The 21,506-nt window shown below is 50.2% G+C and overlaps 2 protein-coding genes across 2 annotated transcripts; one reads left to right on the top strand and one right to left on the bottom strand.

Annotated features, from left to right (window-relative positions):
* The first annotated feature begins 2,889 nt into the window (after nt 1-2,889).
* LOC125521058 (putative serpin-Z12) lies at nt 2,890-4,723 on the top strand. Its single transcript, XM_048686122.2, has one exon. It carries the CDS (start codon nt 3,016-3,018, stop codon nt 4,426-4,428), a length of 1,413 nt encoding a protein of 470 aa, XP_048542079.2. The 5' UTR covers nt 2,890-3,015; the 3' UTR covers nt 4,429-4,723.
* Nucleotides 4,724-8,584: 3,861 nt separating this feature from the next.
* On the bottom strand, nt 8,585-13,533 carry LOC147991840 (uncharacterized). Its single transcript, XM_087538836.1, has 3 exons — nt 11,997-13,533; nt 9,677-10,711; nt 8,585-9,480 (listed from the first exon to the last, which is right to left on the bottom strand). The coding sequence occupies exons 1-3, from the start codon at nt 13,531-13,533 to the stop codon at nt 8,585-8,587; spliced, it is 3,468 nt and encodes a 1,155-aa protein (XP_087394962.1).
* Between the last annotated feature and the right edge of the window lie 7,973 nt (nt 13,534-21,506).

The following is a 21,506-nucleotide window of genomic DNA, read 5'->3' as shown; positions in this document are numbered from 1 at the left end:
TTCGAAGAGACGACCTCAAGCCTGCTCTCGGTGGCCTGCTGCTTCATCTTGCGATCGTTGGTGTTCTCCATCCCGTGCTCAAGAGTAGGTGTATGGTGTTCTTGCGGTTGTGATGTGGAGTCTCCCAGTATTGTGCAGGTCTTTATATACACGCAACCATGATTCATACAAGGAATAAGATCCCTTTTGGTTGATTTCGTCCTTACACACATGTATGGAGGATCCCCGGTTTGGGTGAATTTGATGTGTTTCTGAAACAACAGGCGTATGGTCCCTCCCAAATCATCCACCTGGCTCCCTCTAATTCTTTCCTCAGGCACAAGATCCTCTTCCATTTTTTCACACCCCCCCTGATCCGTCAGGATCACCATCTGTCCATCTGCACATTCCTGGGTCGGGGTAGGAAGCGAAGCCTCACAAATCCTTTCTTTCTCTGAATCAACATCTGGACCACTCTCAATCTTCTCCTTTATTCGCAATCCTTTCCCTGCAACCGGGGATTTGCTGATCAGATCTTGATCCCTTTGGCTCCAATCCAATCCACCCTTGGCTGCCTCTAAACTTGATCTGTTTCCTTCCATGGACCTGTGGAATCGCTCCATCCCTTCGCGTACACGCCCCAATATCTCCTTCGATCGTGGCTCACAAAATCTCTCCGACCCCCCCAAGGATGACACTCCTGCCCTCGTTCGAATAACCAGCGAGCGGATCGCTACTCCCATCCTCTTCTGGATCTCCTGGAGCCCCAGCGGGTCCTCCTCGAGATCGCGGTGCCGTGGGGATATAGGCACTCTCTCTCTCTCTCTTGGTTGGAAGGGAGGTGGAAGGCCCCGGCGGTGGCGAAGGCACACCGGCGGCCAGTAGCCCGGGGATCGCCTCCCGAGAGGGGGGGAGCGTGATTTCTGGGAGTCATTTCCGGGATAAGGGGACCCGGCCCTACCGATTTAACTGCTGAAATGTTTGTTTCATCGATGATTCTACTCCAAACCAATTTGTGGATTCACATGTCTCGGGTTTTGATTTTCTTTTTCTGACGGTGCTGTAGGCTTACGCCGGCTTAAATCATTTTTATTACTCCCACAGTTCATTTTTATAAGTGTTTCAGACAACTGAAAATAAACTACTTTGCATTTTGTCTGAAATGTCTTCAAGGCCTTATAAAAATAAACAAAGAGAATATTATAAATGAGACTGAGATACACCACAGCGGATACAGTCCAGGGTGTAACGAACAAACTGTACACGGTGTAAGAAAGTCAGAATCAGCTCATGCTTAGAAAAATTCAGGCACACGCTGGTCAAGCTAGGTGGTGCGGTACACTGTACAGGCAACGAATCACAATGAGAGGAGATGGTAAAAGATTCCGACAACTCATTCAGCCACGTCCCTCGAGTCTCCTCCTCTCCTCCTTCTCGCCCCTCGCCTCTCGCGTCGCCCCCGCGGGCGACCCAGGGGGAAAACCCTCGCCGCCGCCCCTCGAGTCTCCTTCTCCTCTCCCCCTCCTCGCTGCCGTCCATAGCGCCGCCGGGCGAAGCCTGACCGGCTGGGCGGCGGCGGGGCTTCTCCCCATCCTCTCCGTCTTGGCTGGCGCGGGACAGCGGGATCCAGAGAAACGCCGGGCGAACGTGGGGTTCGGCGGCGCGGCGGGCGGGTCTCCCGTCGGCGTCGTGCGCGGCGCGGCAGTGGCGACCTGCGTGTCGTGAGGTGGTGGTTGCGTTGGCCTGACCGGTTGTCGCGGGTGCCGCCGGATCCAGATCGGATCCATCTGAATCCTTTCTTTGGACTCCGTTGGCCGCCGCAGGGTGGTGATGATCGTCGCTGGCCTTCTCGGATCGTTGGATTCGGCGTCTGAAGATCAAGATCTACAAAGAGTTCTTCTCGATCCTCCTTTCTGGTGGGTTGACCCCCATGGCTCTTTCATCTTCGCGGGTTTCGGATCGTGGCTTGCCGGATCCGGAGTACACGGAGGTTTGGTGGCATAGGATGGGGACCGGAGGAAACTTTGGTCAGCGTGTTCGGCCCGGCATCGGCGACGTCACTTGACGCCGTTACCCTTCCTAGAGGCGAAGCCGAGGTCCCCCCTATCCACCCCCGAACCCCTCCCGGACGAAAGTCCAAAATTTAGTCTGGATTGGGTGGCGGCGGCGTCCTGCGCATCGTATCCTCCATGGAGGCGCCGATTGGGAGGAACTGTTGTTCGGGGGAGAGATGTTGTGGATGGTGGGCTCCGAGTAGCTCCAGCAGTGGCGATGGTGTGGAGGTTGCCAGGTGGTGCGGCGTTGTATCTACCGCATCATTGACGACGAGTGGTGGCGGCATGGTGCAGCTGCATATCGACGACGAATGCGGCTGGATGGACGAGCGCAGGGTGGTCGAGCTGTCTGGCGCCATGATGGCGTCGACGGCAAGCCTGGCAAGGTCTGTGCGTCAGTACCTGCTCTGGAGATGGATCGGTGGAAGAAGGCGGCGGTAGCCTCGGTGAGTGCGCCAGACCGGCGTGTGACCCAGTCCTGGTATGTGGCTAGGATGGGGCATCCGGCATTAGATGTTAGGATTTGGTGCGACGTCTGTTTGGTATTAGGTTCGGACATTCGGCACCACTGCATCAGGGGGTAGGAGTATCCAGAGATGTTGCCTAGATGATGGCTTCAAGCTTACTGATGTACTACGTTGTAAGGTCTTTTGTGCTTAATAATTAATAAAGTGACCGTATGCATCGTCCAGATGCATAGGTCGGGGGTGCATCCTCCTTTTCTAAAAAAAAAAAACTCATTCAGCCACGTTAGCGAGCAACCTCGAAGTTCTAAGTAAACGAGCTTACTGATGTGTGGTTTTTATTGGTTTACACACTTGATTTACTTGAGAGTTGAGATCGAATTGATGAGAGATCCTATCCTGCCATTCACCAAACAGATGCTTCTTCTACCTCTACCTGGGTCGATGCCTCGATGGACGGACACTGGGCTCAAAGGTCAACTACTGGCTAGTCTGCACCCTGCAGATCGGCGATCTGGATGTCGCCCTTGTGGAAGGCCGTCCTCTGCCTGACGCTGTTTGCCGCATGGCGGTCGCAGGTGGAATTCAGGACGATGACTTCCCGGCGCCCGCGGCTTGACTGCGCTCAGCGTTGCCCTTGCAGCGGCCAGAGCTACCTCCACCACCCTTACAGTTCCAGCCATGTAGAGACGCAAGCACGCGCCCCCTTGCTCACCGAGGCGCCTCCGGGTGGCCACTCTGTGTCTGCGGCGGTAGGCGGCCACGCGGGCGGGAAGGCGTCGTGCCTGCCTCTCGCCAGGGAGGCCGGCGTCCGGGCGGCGGCCGGCGGGGGAGGCAACTTCATCGTCTCGCCGCTGTCCATCCACGCGGCGCTCGCGCTGGTGGCCGCCGGCACGCGGGGCGAGACGCGCGAGGAGCTCCTGGGGTTCCTCGGCTCAGCGTCGCTCGACGAGCTGCACGGCGCGGCGGCGACGGAGCTGGCGGGCAGGCTCAACGGCCTGACCCAGACGTCCTTCGCGTGCGGCGTGTGGGTCGACCGCGGGCAGGCGCTGGAGCCGGAGTTCATGGCCACAGCCGCGTCGGGGTACGCTGCCACCGCGGAATCCGTGGATTTCTCCTCGGACCCCGAGCAGGCGAGGCGGCGAGTGAACGCCTTCGTCGCCGGCGCGACGGACGGGCGCATCCGCGACGTCCTCCCGCCCGGCTCGGTCGGCTCGTCCACGCGGGTCGTCCTCGCCAACGCGCTCTACTTCAACGGGACGTGGTCTCAGCCGTTCGACCAGTCGGCGACCTTCACCGCCCCGTTCCACGTCCCAGACGGCACCATCGTGCGCGCGTCGTTCATGACGACGGGCCGGTTCCCGTTCGAGCAGCACGTCGCCGTCTACCCGGGCTTCAGGGCCCTCAAGCTTCCCTACAAGAACGACGGCGACCAAGCGGGGCGGCGAGCCGAGGCAGCATTCTACATGCTTCTCCTCCTCCCGGACGGCGGCGCCGCTCTCGGTCTCGCCGATCTCTACGACAAGGCGGTCGCGACGCCGGGGTTCCTCAAGAGCCACACGCCGGCGGTCCAGGTCCCCGTCGGGCGGTTCATGGTCCCGAAGTTCAAGTTCACGTTCGAGTTCGAGGCGTCGTCGGACATGCAGAAGCTCGGCGTCACCAGGGCTTTCGAAGGCGGCGACTTCTCCGGCATGGTGAGCGGCGGGGATGGGCTCTTCATCGCGGGCGTGTACCATAAGGCCACCATCGAGGTGGACGAGCTGGGCACCGTGGCCGCCGCAGCAACGGCCGTGGGGATCCAGGAGAGTGCAAGGGCGCCACGGCCTCCGGTGGATTTCGTGGCGGACCGGCCCTTCTTATTCGCCATTGTTGAGGAGGAAACCAGCGCGGTACTGTTCCTTGGCCATGTGATCAATCCCCTCGCTGAATGAGCAATTGATTCTGGGATTTGGACTTTGGGAGTGGGTATAAAGAATTCCGGTGAACCCTGCTCGTGTGTATTTTCGTGAAATGTGGTGTCATATGGCAAGATTGTACTCTCTCCGTCCCAAAATTCTTGGCTTACATTTGTCTAGATACGGATGTACCTAGTACGGAAATGTGACTTGATACATTCGTATTTAGACAAATCTAAGACAAGAATTTTGAGATGGTGGGAGTATGTTTTTTCTGATCATCATCATGATCAAGTTCTGTTCCCTCATCTACAAACTTCTTTTGGACAAATTCAGGCCTTCAAAACCCCATTGGTGAATAAGCTCTGATTATGGATGGACACTGATTTCATTTAGCTTTACTGTCTATCAAGTCAAATTGACAGAAAGTTGTACCTGATTGAAAGGTTTTATGAAGATCTAGTACACAAATGCGACAACAGACTGTGTTCAACACTCCCTTGACCAATTTTGGACCCTTCAGTCAGAAGCATTTTCCAGGACATGCAGAGTACGTGTTCTTCCCCCTTTTTTAAACTGTTTTGTTCAGTCATGTCAATAACTCTTGTATTTGTCACATCTTCTTATCTTAATGAAATTAGTTAGAGCCCGTGCCTTTCTTTCCAAATTAAATGTATTTTTTCCACGGCTGATCATCAGGGGCTTTTGGGTTCAGAATGTGTGGCAGCAAGTTGTGACCCCTGACTTATCAATGGCCGGCAGATTCTTCAAGCATCTACATCCTAGATTGATCCACCCACACGTGCAACTTGTCAACAAGTTGAGCAACATGCTACTGGAAGCCTGATATAAACCCATTTATCAGCGAAAAGCGACTTGCTTAAAACAAGAAACTTCACAAGCAAGATAAACAGGCAACTTTCCCTTCCATAATTCTCCTGAATCCGCTCCTATTTCTTCCCCAGGAAATTAGGGCTTTATCTGAAGTTCTAGTCGACCCTGTAGAGTGAGGGGTGTGCCTAGCAAGTTCCACATAAATATCTTCGAAAGGAAGTTCCATATAAATATCTTCGAAAGGAAAGCTGTGCTATGGTCTTGCTGTACCGTGGCCGACGAAGATCTTTGTCACTTTATCGCAAATATCTTACGACACAGGCGTGTATCTTACAGGTAGGAGAAGAGGGAAAGTGCAAGTATCTGAATCATTTGTCACCATGGGCATTTCATTCTGCAGATGAGATAAGAAGCGAACAAGGTGCACGCCTATAAATGCCTTCCTCGAGTGAGCATTTGGACTCCACACACAGTACAACACAGCACAGAAGAAGCAGAACGGAGGAGCAAGAAGAAGATCGGCGGCGATGGAGTACGAGTACGAGTACCAGTACATCAGCGGCGGCGCCGGCAGCTTCGCCAAGGAGAAGAGGCCTCCGGCGAAGAGGGGCCAGGTCAAGCTCCAGATGGTGAGGGCGCTGAGCAACCTCGTGTCTCCCAGCGGCGCTGCTGATGGCTCCAAGCAAGCCAATAGCAACAGCTTCAGAAGGGAAACAAGCTAGCTGAACAAAATGCTACAGTAGATGGGTATGGTGTGTGCGTGCGACAAGGTGCTGTTTTTCTTGTGATGATTGTAGCAGGATGATCTCTCTGTTTTTACATGGAGAACCTTGGTTTAATCTCTAATGCGATACACAAACCTTGGGTGTGCATGACATCATGGTGTGTTTGAGTAGCTCATCTTTCAATTATCTAATCCCTCAGGTTGTTGCAACTTGGGAGAGGCAAAAATGCTAATGTGAAGTGAAAAGTTCCAATCACCTAATCTCTCGCATTCTTTTTTTATTAACTAATCTCTTACATTCTTGGAAGAGATAAAATGCAGATATAGAGTAAAAAGCTCCAACCTAGGGTTACCTTTTTGTTTTTGAAAATAAACCTGGGGCTCCAAGCTAGGTCTGCAAGCTATTATGATGTAAAAGGCTTCAGTTAATGAATCAACATGGGTTTTCCAAGCAAGCCCATGGGTCGGTTCAAGTACTAAATAAAATCTGCATGATTCCAATCAAAGAAGATGATATTTGTTACTCCCTCTGTTCCAAAATAGGTGTTGTGGTTTTAGTTCACTTATTTTAAAACGGAGGGAGTAATTTATAGTACCTCTCTTGGGATAATATGAAGCTCAACTTTAATATGGATTAGGGTAACGAAAAAGATAAAGTATTGCCATCTATAAGCTGTAAATAGAGAATGGTTGTATAAAAGAATGATTGTGTACATACCTAGGACGCAAGGTTCTGTGTTCCTTTAAAAAGATGTAAACAAGGGGGAAAAGTAGAAAATTTCAAAACCATTATATGGCTGCAGCATGCATCACTCTGATGCAGAGGCCGGTGGTATTCCTCCTTTTTTATTTCTTTTAAAATTAGTTTTTCCATTTCTCTCAGGACAAGTATAGAACCTGATCTTTTCAAAGGTCCATCTTAATTAATACCTCCACATTTCTTTGAAAATTTTGAAGTATTGATATAGTGATTGTGTATCACAACTCTTGTTAGCTGACTGCAACCTTATACTACTTTTCACCAAAAAGGAAAAAATCATATATGAATTTGCTGCTTGAGCCAAGAAGCCTGTAAGGGTTCTTTTTTTCCCCTGCCTTGATGCTAAAATGGAATACCTGTCAAAAGGAATACATTCACATTTTAATAATGTAGGGATAAAACGGGATATCAGCTGAGCAGGTCGGCAAATGCATATTCTCAAGGGAAAGAAAAAGGATACACTTTTGGCACCTGAAAATTCTGGAATTTTGGTCACACTAATATCCACTAGTAAGCGTTCTTCACGTGTAGACTGTGGCTTGTGTCCACTATCCACTGTAACGGATCATATGGAATTGGCTTCTTTTTCTAGAGCTTATTGGATAATACATTATCCCTTTTTTTTGCGGGGGATGGACACAGTATTGGTACGATAGTAGGCGATATTTCGACTGAACTGGTAAAAAGTGAAAAGCAGCTAGCACGTTCAGTGCGCAAAGATATTAAGAAATGTTCTCGGGTCCCCCAAAAGGGAAATTTTCTCGTTTTCTCCTGTCCACATTGACAAAATTATTGATACACTTAATATAATTTCTTGTTTCAAGTGTATCATAATATTTCATCATGCACCTATGGTATAGTTTGAAACAAGAAAAAGGAACTGGCGAAACATCATGTAATACTATGGAACAAGACAATTTTTATCAAAAACCAAAAAACATAGTACGAATCTCAAACCAACGACAAATGATGGATACATAAACGGTATATCCGATGCATGGTAGAAAAATCCCTCTCGCAACTTATCCACGAGTGAAGCAGCTGGTTAGGGGCCTAGCGTAAACCTTTTTATTAGTGAATAGCAACTTGGTAACAGAAGAAACTCCATGAAGGAGATAAATAGGCAACTCCATGTAAACCTCTATTTTCCTTTCATAAACCTCCAAAATTCACCCCTATTTCTTCCGCAAAAGATTAGGGCTTCAACTGAAATGCTAGCTGACCTTGTGTAGTTCATTATCGTCTTCTGGCCTCTGAGTGGTAAAATGAGAGGTGTGCTCTCAAGTTCCATAGAAATATCCGGAGAAGGCAAGCTGTGTTTTGGCCTCTTGAGTGTTGAAATGAGAGGTGTGCTCTGAAATCCAATCAAAGTGTCTTCATAAGCAACGCTGTATTTTGCTCTCTATATCACTATACCGTGGACGACCAAAATTGGTTAGCACAGATAACCAAGAATGTATGCAGTATGCGTGAAATTTCAGGTGGCAGAAAAGCCAAGGTGCAAGTATCTGAATCTTTATCCACTTTATTCCTGAAGATAGAACCGAATATAATGATACACAAACAATAAGATGCACACACGTATAGCCAACTGATGCAGGCAACATTCATTCTCCTATAAATACCTTCGTGCACCCTCATCCTTCCTCAAGTGAGCACTTGGCTTCGGCAACGGCACACAATACACATCAAAAAAGAAGCAGATAGGAGGAGCAAGAAGAAGATCGAAGGCGATGGTGTAAAACATAGGGTTTGGGAAACTGGCTCGACATCCTAAACGGGGTGTGGCTATCTCATTATATAGACGTACCAAGAGGTACAATACAAGGCATATACAAGACTACGTATATACAGTCTAACACCCTCCCTCAATCTTAACTGTAGCCTGAAGTACAAAGGAAGTTAAGATTGCGCCTACAGCCTACAAACTGTGGTTGTGGAAGAGGCTTCGTGAAGATGTCAGCAAGTTGATCTTTGGAGGAGATGAACTTGATACAGAGCAGTCTTTGTGCAACACGTTCCCGAACAAAGTGATAGTCAACCTCGATGTGTTTCGTCCTAGCATGAAACACCGGATTAGATGAGAGGTATGTAGCGCCGATGTTATCACACCACAGAACTGGAGGATGACCTGGAGAGACTCTCAGCTCCCGCAACAAAGACTGTACCCATATGATCTCAGCTGTAGCATCAGCCACAGCTTTATACTCAGCTTCAGTACTGCTACGAGACACGGTGGCTTGCTTGCGTGCATTCCAGGCGATCAAGTTAGGACCAAAAAACACTGCATATCCCCCCGTGGATCGCCGATCATCAGGACTTCCAGCCCAATCCGCATCAGAGAAAGCCGAAAGTTCACAAGACGGTGCAGACTGAAGGAGCAGACCATATGAAGCAGTAGAAGAAACATAACGCAAGATGCGCTTAACTGCCGAGAGATGAGTGGTACGAGGTGCATGCAGATACTGGCACACACGATTGACTGCATAAGAGACATCAGGTCTGGTGATAGTGAGATATTGCAGACCACCAACAAGACTGCGATACTCAGTGGCGTCATCAGTGGAAAGAAGGTCTCCATCAAGGGTAGACAACCGATCAATGGCAGACATCGGAGTGGCAGCATGTTTGCATTGGAGCATCCCAGCACGGCCCAATAGATCCATGGAGTACTTCTTCTGACTCAAAGTCAACCCAGTAGAGGACCGTGACACCTCCAACCCAAGAAAATAATGCAGAGCACCCAAATCCTTGACAGCAAATTCCTCACCTAATGCAGACACAAGGCGATCGGCAGCAGAGATACATCGTCACCTCAGGGCACTGAAGGAGAAACAGTGACGTGTCAGCAGTTGAAGGAATAAACCCAAGAGCCCGAAGAGCAGAACCAAGACGAGCATGCCATGCACGAGGCGCCTGTTTAAGTCCATACAACGCCTTGACCAGACGACAGAGATGACGCGGACGCGTAGGATCAACAAAACCAGGTGGTTGACGCATATAAACCTCTTCCTCAAGAACTCCATGGAGGAAAGCATTCTGCACATCAAGCTGACGAAGCGACCAACCACGAGTAACAGCAAGAGACAGCAGTATACGAATAGTAGTAGGCTTGATAACTGGACTGAATGTGTCTTCATAATCAAGACCGTACCTCTGCTTGAAACCCTTGGCAACCAGCCGTGCCTTGTAACGCTCAATAGAACCATCTGCATGCCGTTTGACCTTAAACACCCACTTGGAGTCAATGATGTTGACGCCAGAGACCGGAGGAACAAGCTGCCAAGTACCATTTTTCAGCAAGGCCTGAAATTCCTGCTCCATTGCAGCACACCAGTGAGGAATACCCAGTGCAGCCTGAAAATGACGTGGCTCTGCCGTGGGATCCGCAGCAGCATGAGCCACACATGCAGCAAGCCACGCCACCGTCCCGTCTTTGCGTTCCTTAGGGCAAAAAACACCAGACCGACTGCGCGTGTGTGGTCGATGATGAACCACAGTGGGCGGTGCTGGCACCACGGGGCTTGCCACATGCGACGAAGGCGTCGTGGCCGAGACGGGGCTGGAGGAGCCAGAGTCAGCAGACTCGGCACCAGGCGACGTTGCCAGGACAGGCCTGCCAAATCCAGGCGACGATGTAGCCGAGGCGGGGCTGGCCGGCGCAGCTGCCGGGGCTGCTGGGCCGCCTGCTGATGGGCCTCCTGCCACTGGGCCCGGCGAGGGCAGCGCCTGTGGCCTGGCGGGCGAGCCGGGCGCTGGGCCGTGCGACCCGATCGACGGAGCGGGCGACCCGAGCGCTGGAGCGGGTGAGCCGGCCGACTGGGCGGCCAAGGCGGGTGCAGCCGCGGGCACTGCCGACGCCCGTGGGGCGGCCATGGACGCATCAGGCTGACGGGCATGACCCGCCATGCATGGGCCATGCATAGGATCGACGTGGCCATCATGAGTGTCGTCCATAACCTCATCATCCAGGAGTTCAAGGCGGACACCGCGTCCAATACCTGCAGCATGGTTAGGAAGCAACACAGGAGCATTTGCAACATCCACAAATTGGTCAAGCGAAGGTGTATTGGAGTGCACAGGTGGTAAACTAGTGGTAGAGTGGTTCGGAAGAGCACGAAACGGGAACACATTCTCATCAAACATGACGTCACAAGAAATGTAGACACGATTGGTGGGAACATGAAGACACTTGTACCCTTTGTGAAGAGAACTGTACCCAAGAAAAACACACTTCTTAGACCGAAACTCTAATTTACGCTTGTTGTAAGACCGCAAGTGCAGCCAACATGTGCACCCAAACACTTTGAGAAATGTGTAGTCTGGAATATCACCGAGCAAGAGTTCAAGAGGGGTTTTCATTTTCAGTAGTCGTGAGGGAAGCCTATTTATCAAAAAACAGGCGGTGGAGAAGGCATCACTCCAGAACCGAAACGGGACGGAGGCATGAGCTAGTAAAGTAAGTCCAGTCTCTACAAGATGACGATGCTTACGTTCAGCGGTGCCGTTTTGCTGATGTGTATGAGGACAAGACACGCGATGCGAAATCCCAAGCTTATTAAAAACGAGTTGAGGTTGTGATATTCACCCCCCCCCCCCAATCGGATTGAACATGAATAATCTTATGCTTAAGGAGACGCTCAACGTGTGCCTGGAACTGAATGAAAATGTCAAACACATCAGATTTACGCTTGATAAGATATAGCCAAGTAAACCGACTGTAAGCATCAATGAAACTGACATAGTAATTGTGACCACTGACAGATGTTTGGGCATGACCCCATACATCAGAAAACACAAGTTCAAGAGGATGTTTCACAACACGACTAGACTCTGAAAAAGGTAGTTGGTGACTCTTGCCCTGCCGACAGACATCACAAATAGTTTCAGCACTCTTAGTGGACACAACTGGTAGTTCATGGCGATGCAGCACATGACTAACTATAGGAGCAGCAGGATGTCCAAGGCGCGCATGCCAGTGCGTAGGCGACACACGAACACCACTGAACACCTGAGGAGAAGACGGCGTAGGAGATGCAGACGGTGCGTCAAGTGCATATAAGCCATGGCGAAGACGACCACTAAGCAGAACGGCCCTCGTGTCTCGATCCTTGATAAAGAAACGAAAAGGGTGAAACTCAGCAAGGACATTATTATCACGAGTAAGTTGAGGAATAGAAAACAAACTACGCGTAGCAGAGGGAACTCGAAGGACGTTAGAAAGATGCAGTTTGCGAAAATTGTGTGCAAGAAGTGATGCCTGACCAACATGGATGATGCGCATACCTGCTCCGTTGGCGGTGTGCACCTGATCATGTCCATGATACGGTTCCTGAACGGAGAGCTTGCCCATCTCGCCGGTGAGGTGATTCGTCGCGCCTGTATCCATGTACCACGCTGGATCAAGGGAGTATGACTGGGTGCGCCCGTGGTCGTGCCCTGTCACCGCAGCTGCAGCCTGCTTATCATTCCCTTTTCCATTATTGCCAAGGCCAAGGAAGTCTTGCTTGTAGCGTCTGTGGCAGCGAGAGGCGAGGTGACGATCTATGCCACAAAGCTGACAAGCCTGAGGAGCACCGCAACTGGAACAGCAAGCAACTGGGCGACTCCCTCCTGTGATAGTCGGCGCGTTACCCCACGAGGCCTGCGACGAGGAGGCCGGTGGTTTGCCACCTGATGGGGCCGGCTTCTGAGGTTTGCCGTGTGTGGCGGCGTTGGCGGAGACGAAGCTGGGGGAAACACGGCGCGCCTTGATGCGCTGCTCACGCCCAAGGAGGCGCGCATAGAGCTCACGACGCGGGAGTGTATCATCTCGACCATGGACGTTCTCAATGAGATTATCATAATCATCATCGAGCCCGTTAAGCACAAAGGTGGTGAAGTCCGCGTCCAGAAGTGGCTGACCAACAGAGGCCAGGGTGTCAGCGAGGCTCGTCATCTTGTTGAAGTACTCCGTGATGCTGAGATCGCCAAGTTTGGTCTCACCCAGCTCGGTGCGTATAGAGTGCGCACGCGCCTGAGACTGAGAGGCGAAACTGGTGTGGAGGGCCGCCCACGCCTCCCTGGACGTAGCGGTGAAGATGACCATCGACGAAACACTCGGCGTGAGCGAGGACTGGATGGCAGAGAGAATGGCCTGATCCTGCGCCACCCATGTGTGATATGCCGGATGGTGAGGAGGTGGGCACGGGATGGACCCATCAACGTAGCCCTCCAAGTAGCGGCTGCGGAGGAGAGGCAAAACCTGCGCACGCCATGAAAGGTAGTTGTCCGGCCCGAGCTTCACTGGTAGCAGGTGCGAAAAATAAAACGGCGGCGGCGCCGCGGTTTGAGCAATGTACGCCTGCGCCAGTGATGCATAGGGATCCATGGACGGAACCATATCTGGACGAGGGATCATCGCGTAGGGGTAGCCGGACGAGGGAGCAGCCAGGGCGCCCGGCGCTGCAGGGGCCGAATCACCGTTCCCGGGAGCCACGAGGGCACCATGCGGCGAGGCAGCCGCACCCCCATAGGGCCGCGGCGGCAGCGCGGAATAGTAGTGGTGCGGCGGCGGCGCAGCGGGGGCCGATCCCGGCCAGGGATGCGGCGACGGCGCAACGGGGGCCGATCCCGGCCAGAGAGACGACGGTGGCGGGGGGGCACCGTAGGCGCCGTGCCACGGGTAGCTCGGCGGAGGACGGCCGCCTGTAGCCGGCAGCACCGCAGCGTCGGGCGGGGCAGCCAGATCGTCCCCGAAGCCCGGCGCCTGCAGGGAAGCGGGCGGCGGCAGGTTGGCGCCGTACGCCGCCGCGAGTGGCCGGGAGGCCAGGAAGGGCGACATCAGGGCTAGGGCCGGTGCGGCAGCGGCGGCGGTCGAGATCGGCGCGGCAGCGGCGGCGGCGGGAGATGGTGCAGCGGAAGACATCGTAACGTAAACTGATACCATGTAAAACATAGGGTTTGGGAAACTGGCTCGACACCCTAAACGGGATGTGGCTATCTCATTATATAGACGTACCAAGAGATATAATACAAGGCATATACAAAACTACGTATATACAGTCTAACAGATGGAGTACGAGTACCACTACAACAGCAGCGGCAGCGGCAGCTTCGCCAAGGAGAAGCGGCCTCCGGCGAAGAGGGGGCAGGTCAAGCTCCACATAGCGAGGGCGCTGAGCAACCTCGTGTCTCCCGGCGGCGCCGTTGATGGCTCGAAGCAAGCAAATCGTAACAGCTTCAGAAGGGAAACAAGCTACAACTGAACAAGAAACTTAGTACTCCCGCCGGACGGAGGGAGTAATATATGGTGCGTGTGACAAAGTGGGGTAGTTACTAGTTGTTTTCCTTTTGAGGATTTTAGCAGATGGTCTCTCAGTTTAATATGTACTGACCATCTGTTTGATCCACTATACTGTAACTTTGCTTGAGTGGGAACGAAAGGAAGTCCCATGTGATAGATGTACAAACTTTGGGCATATACATGCATCAGGGTGTGCTTGTGGAGTACTTAATCTTTCAATTATCTCTCTTAGTTTGTTGGAAGAATTAAAGTGCAAGTATCAAATGAGAAGCTCCATTTAGGGCTTTTCTAAATAATGGTGTTTCTTTGTAAAGTTTTGGTATTCTAAAAAAGTATCCCTCTTCCAAGCAGGCACATGGTTTCTTGATAGAAAGAATCCATCACTTAGTGATTTACATGTCCCTCGATTCAAAAATTCATCAATATGATTCAAGAAAAAGGGTGATAATTCTTAATTTAAAAGACATCTTGTTAAATAATGCCAACCCCCTTTTAATCCTTCTTTCAGATAAAAGAAAATGATAAACCCCTAACATCTTACAAATTGACCATCGATTGGGTCATTCATTGGCATTCGACTGTTTATCTCTTAAAATGCTCATATTTATGCAGCTTTGGATGCCATCAGCGAAGAGGAAGGACATCACCCTACCGGGGACGGTGGCGACGACTATCAATGCTCTTCACTTGTCTCTTATGACGTTGGCGGCGACTTGAGATCAAGAGCTATGACGTGAGATCATCTATTTTTATATGGGTGTGTTGACACAAGTTTTTGGCATGCGAGAAAACGTAATTAAGATGACCTTAAATGAAACAGTGTCCAATATGAAAAATCTCCGTATGGTCAAAATAAACAACCTCGATGTTTGGGGATGAAGATGTACTCGAAGTGCTAAAATTTGGCATTGGGAGTACTGTTCGACTAATTACGCCTCCAAGAAGTTCTCAGATGAAAAAAGTGTTCTACATGGAATGTCCATCTCGTCGAGGTGATTGATTTTGATGTTTGAATTATCTTGATCCGAGATCTTATGCAAAAGTTAGAGCCAATGCAGTGTGGCCCGATCGTGAGTAAAAAGAGGCCCGCGGCACCAAACTGTGACGCCCCCAATTCAATCGTACACTAATCATACACGCAAATGTGTACGATCAAGATCAGGGACTCACAGGAAGATATCACAACACAACTCTACAAATAAAATAAGTCATACAAGCTTCATATTACAAGCCAGGGGCCTCGAAGGCTCGAATACAAGAGCTCGATCATAGACGAGTCAGCGGAAACAACAATATCTGAGTACAGACATAAGATAAACAAGTTTGCCTTAAGAAGGCTAGCACAAACTGGGATACAGATCGAAAGAGGCGCATGCCTCCTGCCTGGGATCCTCCTAAACTACTCCTGGTCGTCGTCAGCGGGCTGCACGTAGTAGTAGGCACCTCCCGAGTAGTAGTAGTCGTCGTCGACGGTGGCGTCTGGCTCATGGGCTCCAACGTCTGGTCGCAGCAATCGGGTATAGAAAAGGGAGGAAAAGAGGGAGAAAGCAACCGTGAGTACTCATCCAAATTACTCGCAAGCAAGGAGCTACACTACATATGTATGCATTGGTATCAACTGGAACAAGGCTATTATATGTGGACTGAACTGCAGAAAGCCGGAATAAGGGGGGATAGCTAGTCCTTTCGAAGACTACGCTTCTGGCAGCCTCCGTCTTGCAGCATGTAGAAGAGAGTAGACTGAAGTCCTCCAAGTATCATCGCATAGCATAATCCTAACCGATGATCCTCCCCTCGTCGCCCTGTGAGAGAGCGATCACCGGTTGTATCTGGCACTTGGAAGGGTGTGTTTTATTAAGTATCCGGTTCTAGTTGTCATAAGGTCAAAGTACAACTCCAAGTTGTCCTGTTACCGAAGATCACGGCTATTCGAATAGATTAACTTCCCTGCAGGGGTGCACCACATAACCCAACACGCTCGATCCCATTTGGCCGGACACATTTTCCTGGGTCATGCCCGGCCTCGGAAGATCCACACGTTGCAGCCCTACCTAGGCACAACAGAGAGGTCAGCACGCCGGTCTAAATCCTATGGCGCAGGGGTCTGGGCCCATCGCCCATTGCACACCTGCACGTTGCGTACGCGGCCGGAGAGCAGACCTAGCAACCTCCATTACAAAGGAAGTTGCGTTACGCAGTCCAACCCGGCGCGCGCCGCTCAGTCGCTGACGTCACGAAGGCTTCGGCTGATACCACGACGTCGAGTGCCCATAACTGTCTCCGTGTAGATGGTTAGTGCGTATAGGCCAGTAGCCAGACACAGATCAAATACCAAGATCTCGTTAAGCGTGTTATTTTGATATAATCACGGACGCCGACCAGGGCCAGGTCACCTCTCTTCTAGGTGGTCTCAACCTGCCCTGTCGCTCCGCCACAAAGTAACAGTCGGGGGCCGTCGGGAACCCAGGCCCACCTCTACCGGGATGGAGCCACCTGCCCCTTCAGCCCCCATCTCCGAACAGTATCATAAGTAATGTAACAGTATAAAGCATATATCATATGCCCGTGATCACCTCCCGAAGTGATCACGGCCCAGTAGTATAGCATGGCAGACGGACAAGAGTGTAGGGCCACTGATGGAACACTAGTATCCTATACTAATCAAGTAGGATTGTAGGTAAAGGTATCAACAGTAGTAGCAAGGACAGGCTATGCATCAGGATAGGAATAATGAAAGCAGTAACATGCTACACTACTGTAATGCAAGCAGTATAGAGGAGAGTAGGCGATATCTGGTGATCAAGGGGGGGCTTGCCTGGTTGCTCTGGCAAGAAGGGTCATCTCCAATGTAGTCGAACACACGGACATCGGCAATAGTCTCAGAGTCTACCGGAAAGAAGTAACGGAGGGGGAACATAATAAATAACAGAGCAACAAAGCAACACAAAGCATAACATGGTGATGCGCTGTGCTAAGGGTGACCTAACGCAGTAGGAGGTGATACCGGCGAAGGGGGAAAACATCCGGGAAAGTATCCCCGGTGTTTCGCGTTTTTGGACCGGTGAACCGGAGGGGGGAAAGTTGCGTGTTCGCTATGCTAGGGATGTGTGGCAGATGAACGGGACGCATATTCAGATTCGTTGGATTTTTCTGAGTAACTTTCATATAGAAAACATTTTCATCCGATTTAATGATTATTTTATATGATTTTCTAAAGTTTTAGCAATATTCTAAAATTATTAATAATTTGAAAATAAATGTTAAAATGCTATATGCACTCAGCATTTGGTACACAGAACTGTACCCACTGGCTGACGGGTGGGCCAAGGGTCCCAGTTAACCAGTCAACGTTTGACTGGTCAACAGGGGGTGGGGTCCTCCTATCATACACTCATCTAACTAATTACCGATTATGTAGTTTAATTAGCAGATTAAGTTAATTAAGTTTAATTAATAGGATAGTTAATTAATTATATTTTCTTTTTAAAAGTCTTCTTTTTATTTAATTTCACAGGGGCGTGGGCCCAATGGCCAGTGGCCCAGGCGGGTTTAGCGGGCGCGGCTAAACGGGTACGGGCGCCCGAGGCCACCAGGGGCGCTGCCACGGGCCACGGCAGCGGCTGGAGGGGCGGCCTCGGCCACGGCGAGGTCGGCGGCGGCGGCGCCTGGAGCTGCGGGCGTCGGCAGGCGAGCCGGCGTGGCCAGCGGCGTAGGCGCGGGCAAGGCAGCAAGAAGTGGTAGGCGGCGGCGGTAGCGAGCGGGGATGGGCCCCGGGCGCGGCAGCAGGCGAGCGAGGCCGTGCGGGGCGAGCTGCGGAGGCAGAGGCCAACGGCGAGCGTGGCTGCGGGCGGTGGGGAGCAGGAGCGCCCGGCCAGGGGGTGCAGCGGGCGGCGTCGTCGAGGGGGCCGCGAGTGGAGCGGGGCAGGTCGCGGCTGGCGGCGTGGCTGGGCGTCGGCGGATGCATGGCGCAGCGCGGGGCGGCCAGGGTCGCGGGCGAGCGCAGTTCTCCTCGAGCGCGGTTGCTGGCGCGCACACGTGGACGTGAACGGGCAGGGGTGTGGCTATATGCAGGTGGGCGCGGGGGCGTGGCCACGTCGCGGAGCTCCGACGGCCATGGCGATGCACGAGCGGCTACAGCGACGAAACGAGAGGGGGTAGGGGGAATCGATGCTGCTCACTGAGAGGAGGTCGGTGGTGAGCTCATACGGGGTCGTGGTGGACGAGGTGATGCAGATCGACGGCGAGGCCGTGGCGAAGACAAACGACGAGGGCGGCATCAGCGTTGCTCCCCGAGCTTGATCCAGTGCGGTAGGCGGCGGAGACGACCTTGGTGTAGCTGCAGGACGCCTGGGGCCGCTCGGGGTGGCTCCAGTGTACGCGGACGACGACGGCGAGGCGGTGACCGAGCTCGGTTGGGAGCGAATTGAGAGGAGGAGGGTGCACGGGTGACGGCACCGTACGGGGAGGAGTAAGCGCGCGAGCGAGAGGGGAACGAGCGGGGGCGGAGGAAAAGATCTGGGGGTGTTGACTTGGCCGAGAGACGGGGAGGGCTTGGTCTTATCCCCACAGCTACATGGGTTGGCCCGGGTGGGCCGTGGGCCACGGGAATAGGAAAAAAAGGAGGGTCTTTCTTTTGTTTCATTTTCTCTTTCTTTTATTTACCCTTTTCTGATTATTTTACTTTCTATTATATTAGTTTCTTTAAAATATCAAGTTAGCACCTAAATTAGGTCACTACCAAACCTAGTTTGGACCCAAAATAAATTAGTTTAATATTTTATATTTTCAAAAGTAATTAAATTATTATTTTAGCCACTGTTTTTATTATTTTAGTGTCTTTAATTATTTTTTAAAAATGTGGTTTCTGCACCAATATTATTTATGCTTTATTTGCTACGACTTGAACATTTTAATTTTAAAGTTTGAAAACTTTTGATGTTTGCTTTTAATTCAATTTTGAATTTGAATCGGTTTTGAACTAACGCGAGATTATCGACAGTAATCGAGGTGACGTGGCACCATTAGCAGAGGTTTACTGTAGCTTGATTATCCGGGCGTCACAATTCTCCTCCACTACAAGAAATCTCGTCCCGAGATTTAAGAGGGGAGCAAGGGGGGTTGGAAATTCTGGTTACGATATTCTAACGAATCTTCTCAATCTTGGTTGCTCTTCTCGAAGAGATAGATCCATTACATTGATTTATCGAGTTCTCTGCTTCAGGTTCTCATGATGAAGTTGGCATCCTTTCTTTGGGAACTCCATCGTACTTATGAAAGAATAAAGGGGCTGGGAGAACAGACCTCTGCTAGGTTGACTAACATGTTGAGAACATCGGGGAAGGTGGGGGGGAAGTAACTCTCGAATTGAAATTAACAAGATATCGAGAGCAAAGTAAGAAGGTACCAAGAGAAACTTTGAGCGGGCAGACAATCGTTCGATGCCTGAAACAGCGCATGAAAGGTGTTCAGAGCAATGAGAATTAGTTTTGTGTCCCATACTAGAATTGACGATCTCTCGAAAGGTGTCCCATACTAATAGGCAAAGTCCTCCTCCATCGGCGGTTACCGGAATGTCATCAACAATAGTAACAGGGACTTACTGATAGAGTGGTACACCGAGGTGTTTACATAAGCAGGAGAATATTACCGCTTAGATCATATAGATCACAATAAGGGTTTAAACAAACCAACGGAAAGGAAAAATGGTTGTCAGTTTTAATCAGAACAACGGAAAGGAAAATGTGTTTAAACACATATTTCAGGGGTATGTCCTTCCCAAGGACAAGCGGAGCATGATATCCATGACATGATAGAAAGTAGAAAACCATTTAGGTAAGGGGGGAGGAATCTCATGGTATTACCCATGCAATGGTGTTAGGATAAATGATAAAGAAAAATTAGCATTGTGCTTCAAATGCTCTTATTGAAAATTGGATTACCACAGACATGCTTCGAGATAGCATTGACATGGTCTTCAAGAAAAGGTCAGACTTGGATATAGGAAGGATCCATCAGGAATAACTTGTAGAATAAGTCTTACAATTTCCTCAGGGAGGAATGGATAACCTTGCTAAAAAGGAAGAATTATAACAATGGGTCCTCCGGCCAAGTGTGCTAGGCATGACACCACCTTACCAGGTTAAGGACCAATGTTATAAATCTTGGAAATATGTTCCAACCATCATATCTGACCGGAAGTCATATCTGATTGGGGTCAGGATACCTCAGACTCAGGATGCCCGAGAAGAAAAAGGTGCATCAGCAGTTGACGTAAAGACATTTTAAGATTCTCGGGAAATGAACTATGGAAGCAAGTTCCGAAACAAGGGTTCAACATTAAATCAAGGAGGTGAGGAGGTGGCTGATTGACTCAGCAACAATTCATTGAGATTACCAAAAAGTTGGATTTCCACAATTATGTGAACAAGGAGGTAACACTTGTCAGATCAAATGATACAATTATGTATGCACGAGGTAAACATACACAATTAACATAGGTTGAAAGGTGCACCCAAAATATGGGCTTAGGCAGCATGATCGAGGGTAGAATGGTGTTTCAATAACCAGGGGTCTAAGACTGATCCGTAGACCATAAACTTCAAAGCAATAAGGTTGCTAGAAATACAGAATCCAAGCAGCACCGTTCACCTGTTGGTATCCCGGCTAAAATCAACATGGAAACCAAGAAAGAACGGTGATGGTGAGAAGTATCACTATACCAAGAATTCTTAAGAGGCGGAGCAATTCTCTCAACATCCTTGACATAAGAGATGGTAATACTCCAAGATAGAATCATAATATACGTTGGATAGAAAGGAACTCTAGGTACAACACAAAACATGAACAAGTTTGTGTTGGAGGGAAGGCAATAAAGTGGTCGATGATAGCACAAATCATCGAGGGAAAAGATGGTATTTCTCATCATGAATTCAATTGATATCCTGGAAGAGCTCAGAATGCTGATGATGATCACGACAAATTTTGTCGAGAGCTTACATGAACGTGTAATCGATCGGCGATGACATCAAGTCAAAGGAATGATGAAGCGAAAGGTTATTGGAACCACGGGTACGTCACAAACTCGGAATCAAGCTTGCTGTTCTAGGAGAAATTATATGATGAGGAAGATCACGTAAGATTAGCTTACCATCTAAATCTATGCTCCGGAAAGAGGGGCCAGGTAGCACAGTTAAGAAGTTGCACGATAATGATATAGCTGATCAGGCTAGCAATGACTTGAAGGATTAATAAACTCATAAGCAATGAAGATTACTTAGAGTGATTGAATTGAAGTGCAGAATTGATTTACTTATCAGTGTTCTCGGTTGACGACAACCCAGAACCCAGGAAAATTGAAATCGGTGAGAAATAACAGTTGATGAAGAACCCATAAGAAGTTATGTAGTCCCATGATATGTTGGGGAACGTAGCAGAAATTCAAAATTTTCTACGCATCACCAAGATCAATCTATGGAGTAATCTAGCAATGAGGGAAGGAGAGTGCATCTACA

Source organism: Triticum urartu, chromosome 1A, assembly GCF_056163025.1.
Source record: "Triticum urartu cultivar PI428250 chromosome 1A, HENAU_Tu73, whole genome shotgun sequence".
NCBI lineage: Eukaryota > Viridiplantae > Streptophyta > Magnoliopsida > Poales > Poaceae > Triticum > Triticum urartu.
This window is presented reverse-complemented; position numbering and strand designations above follow the sequence as displayed.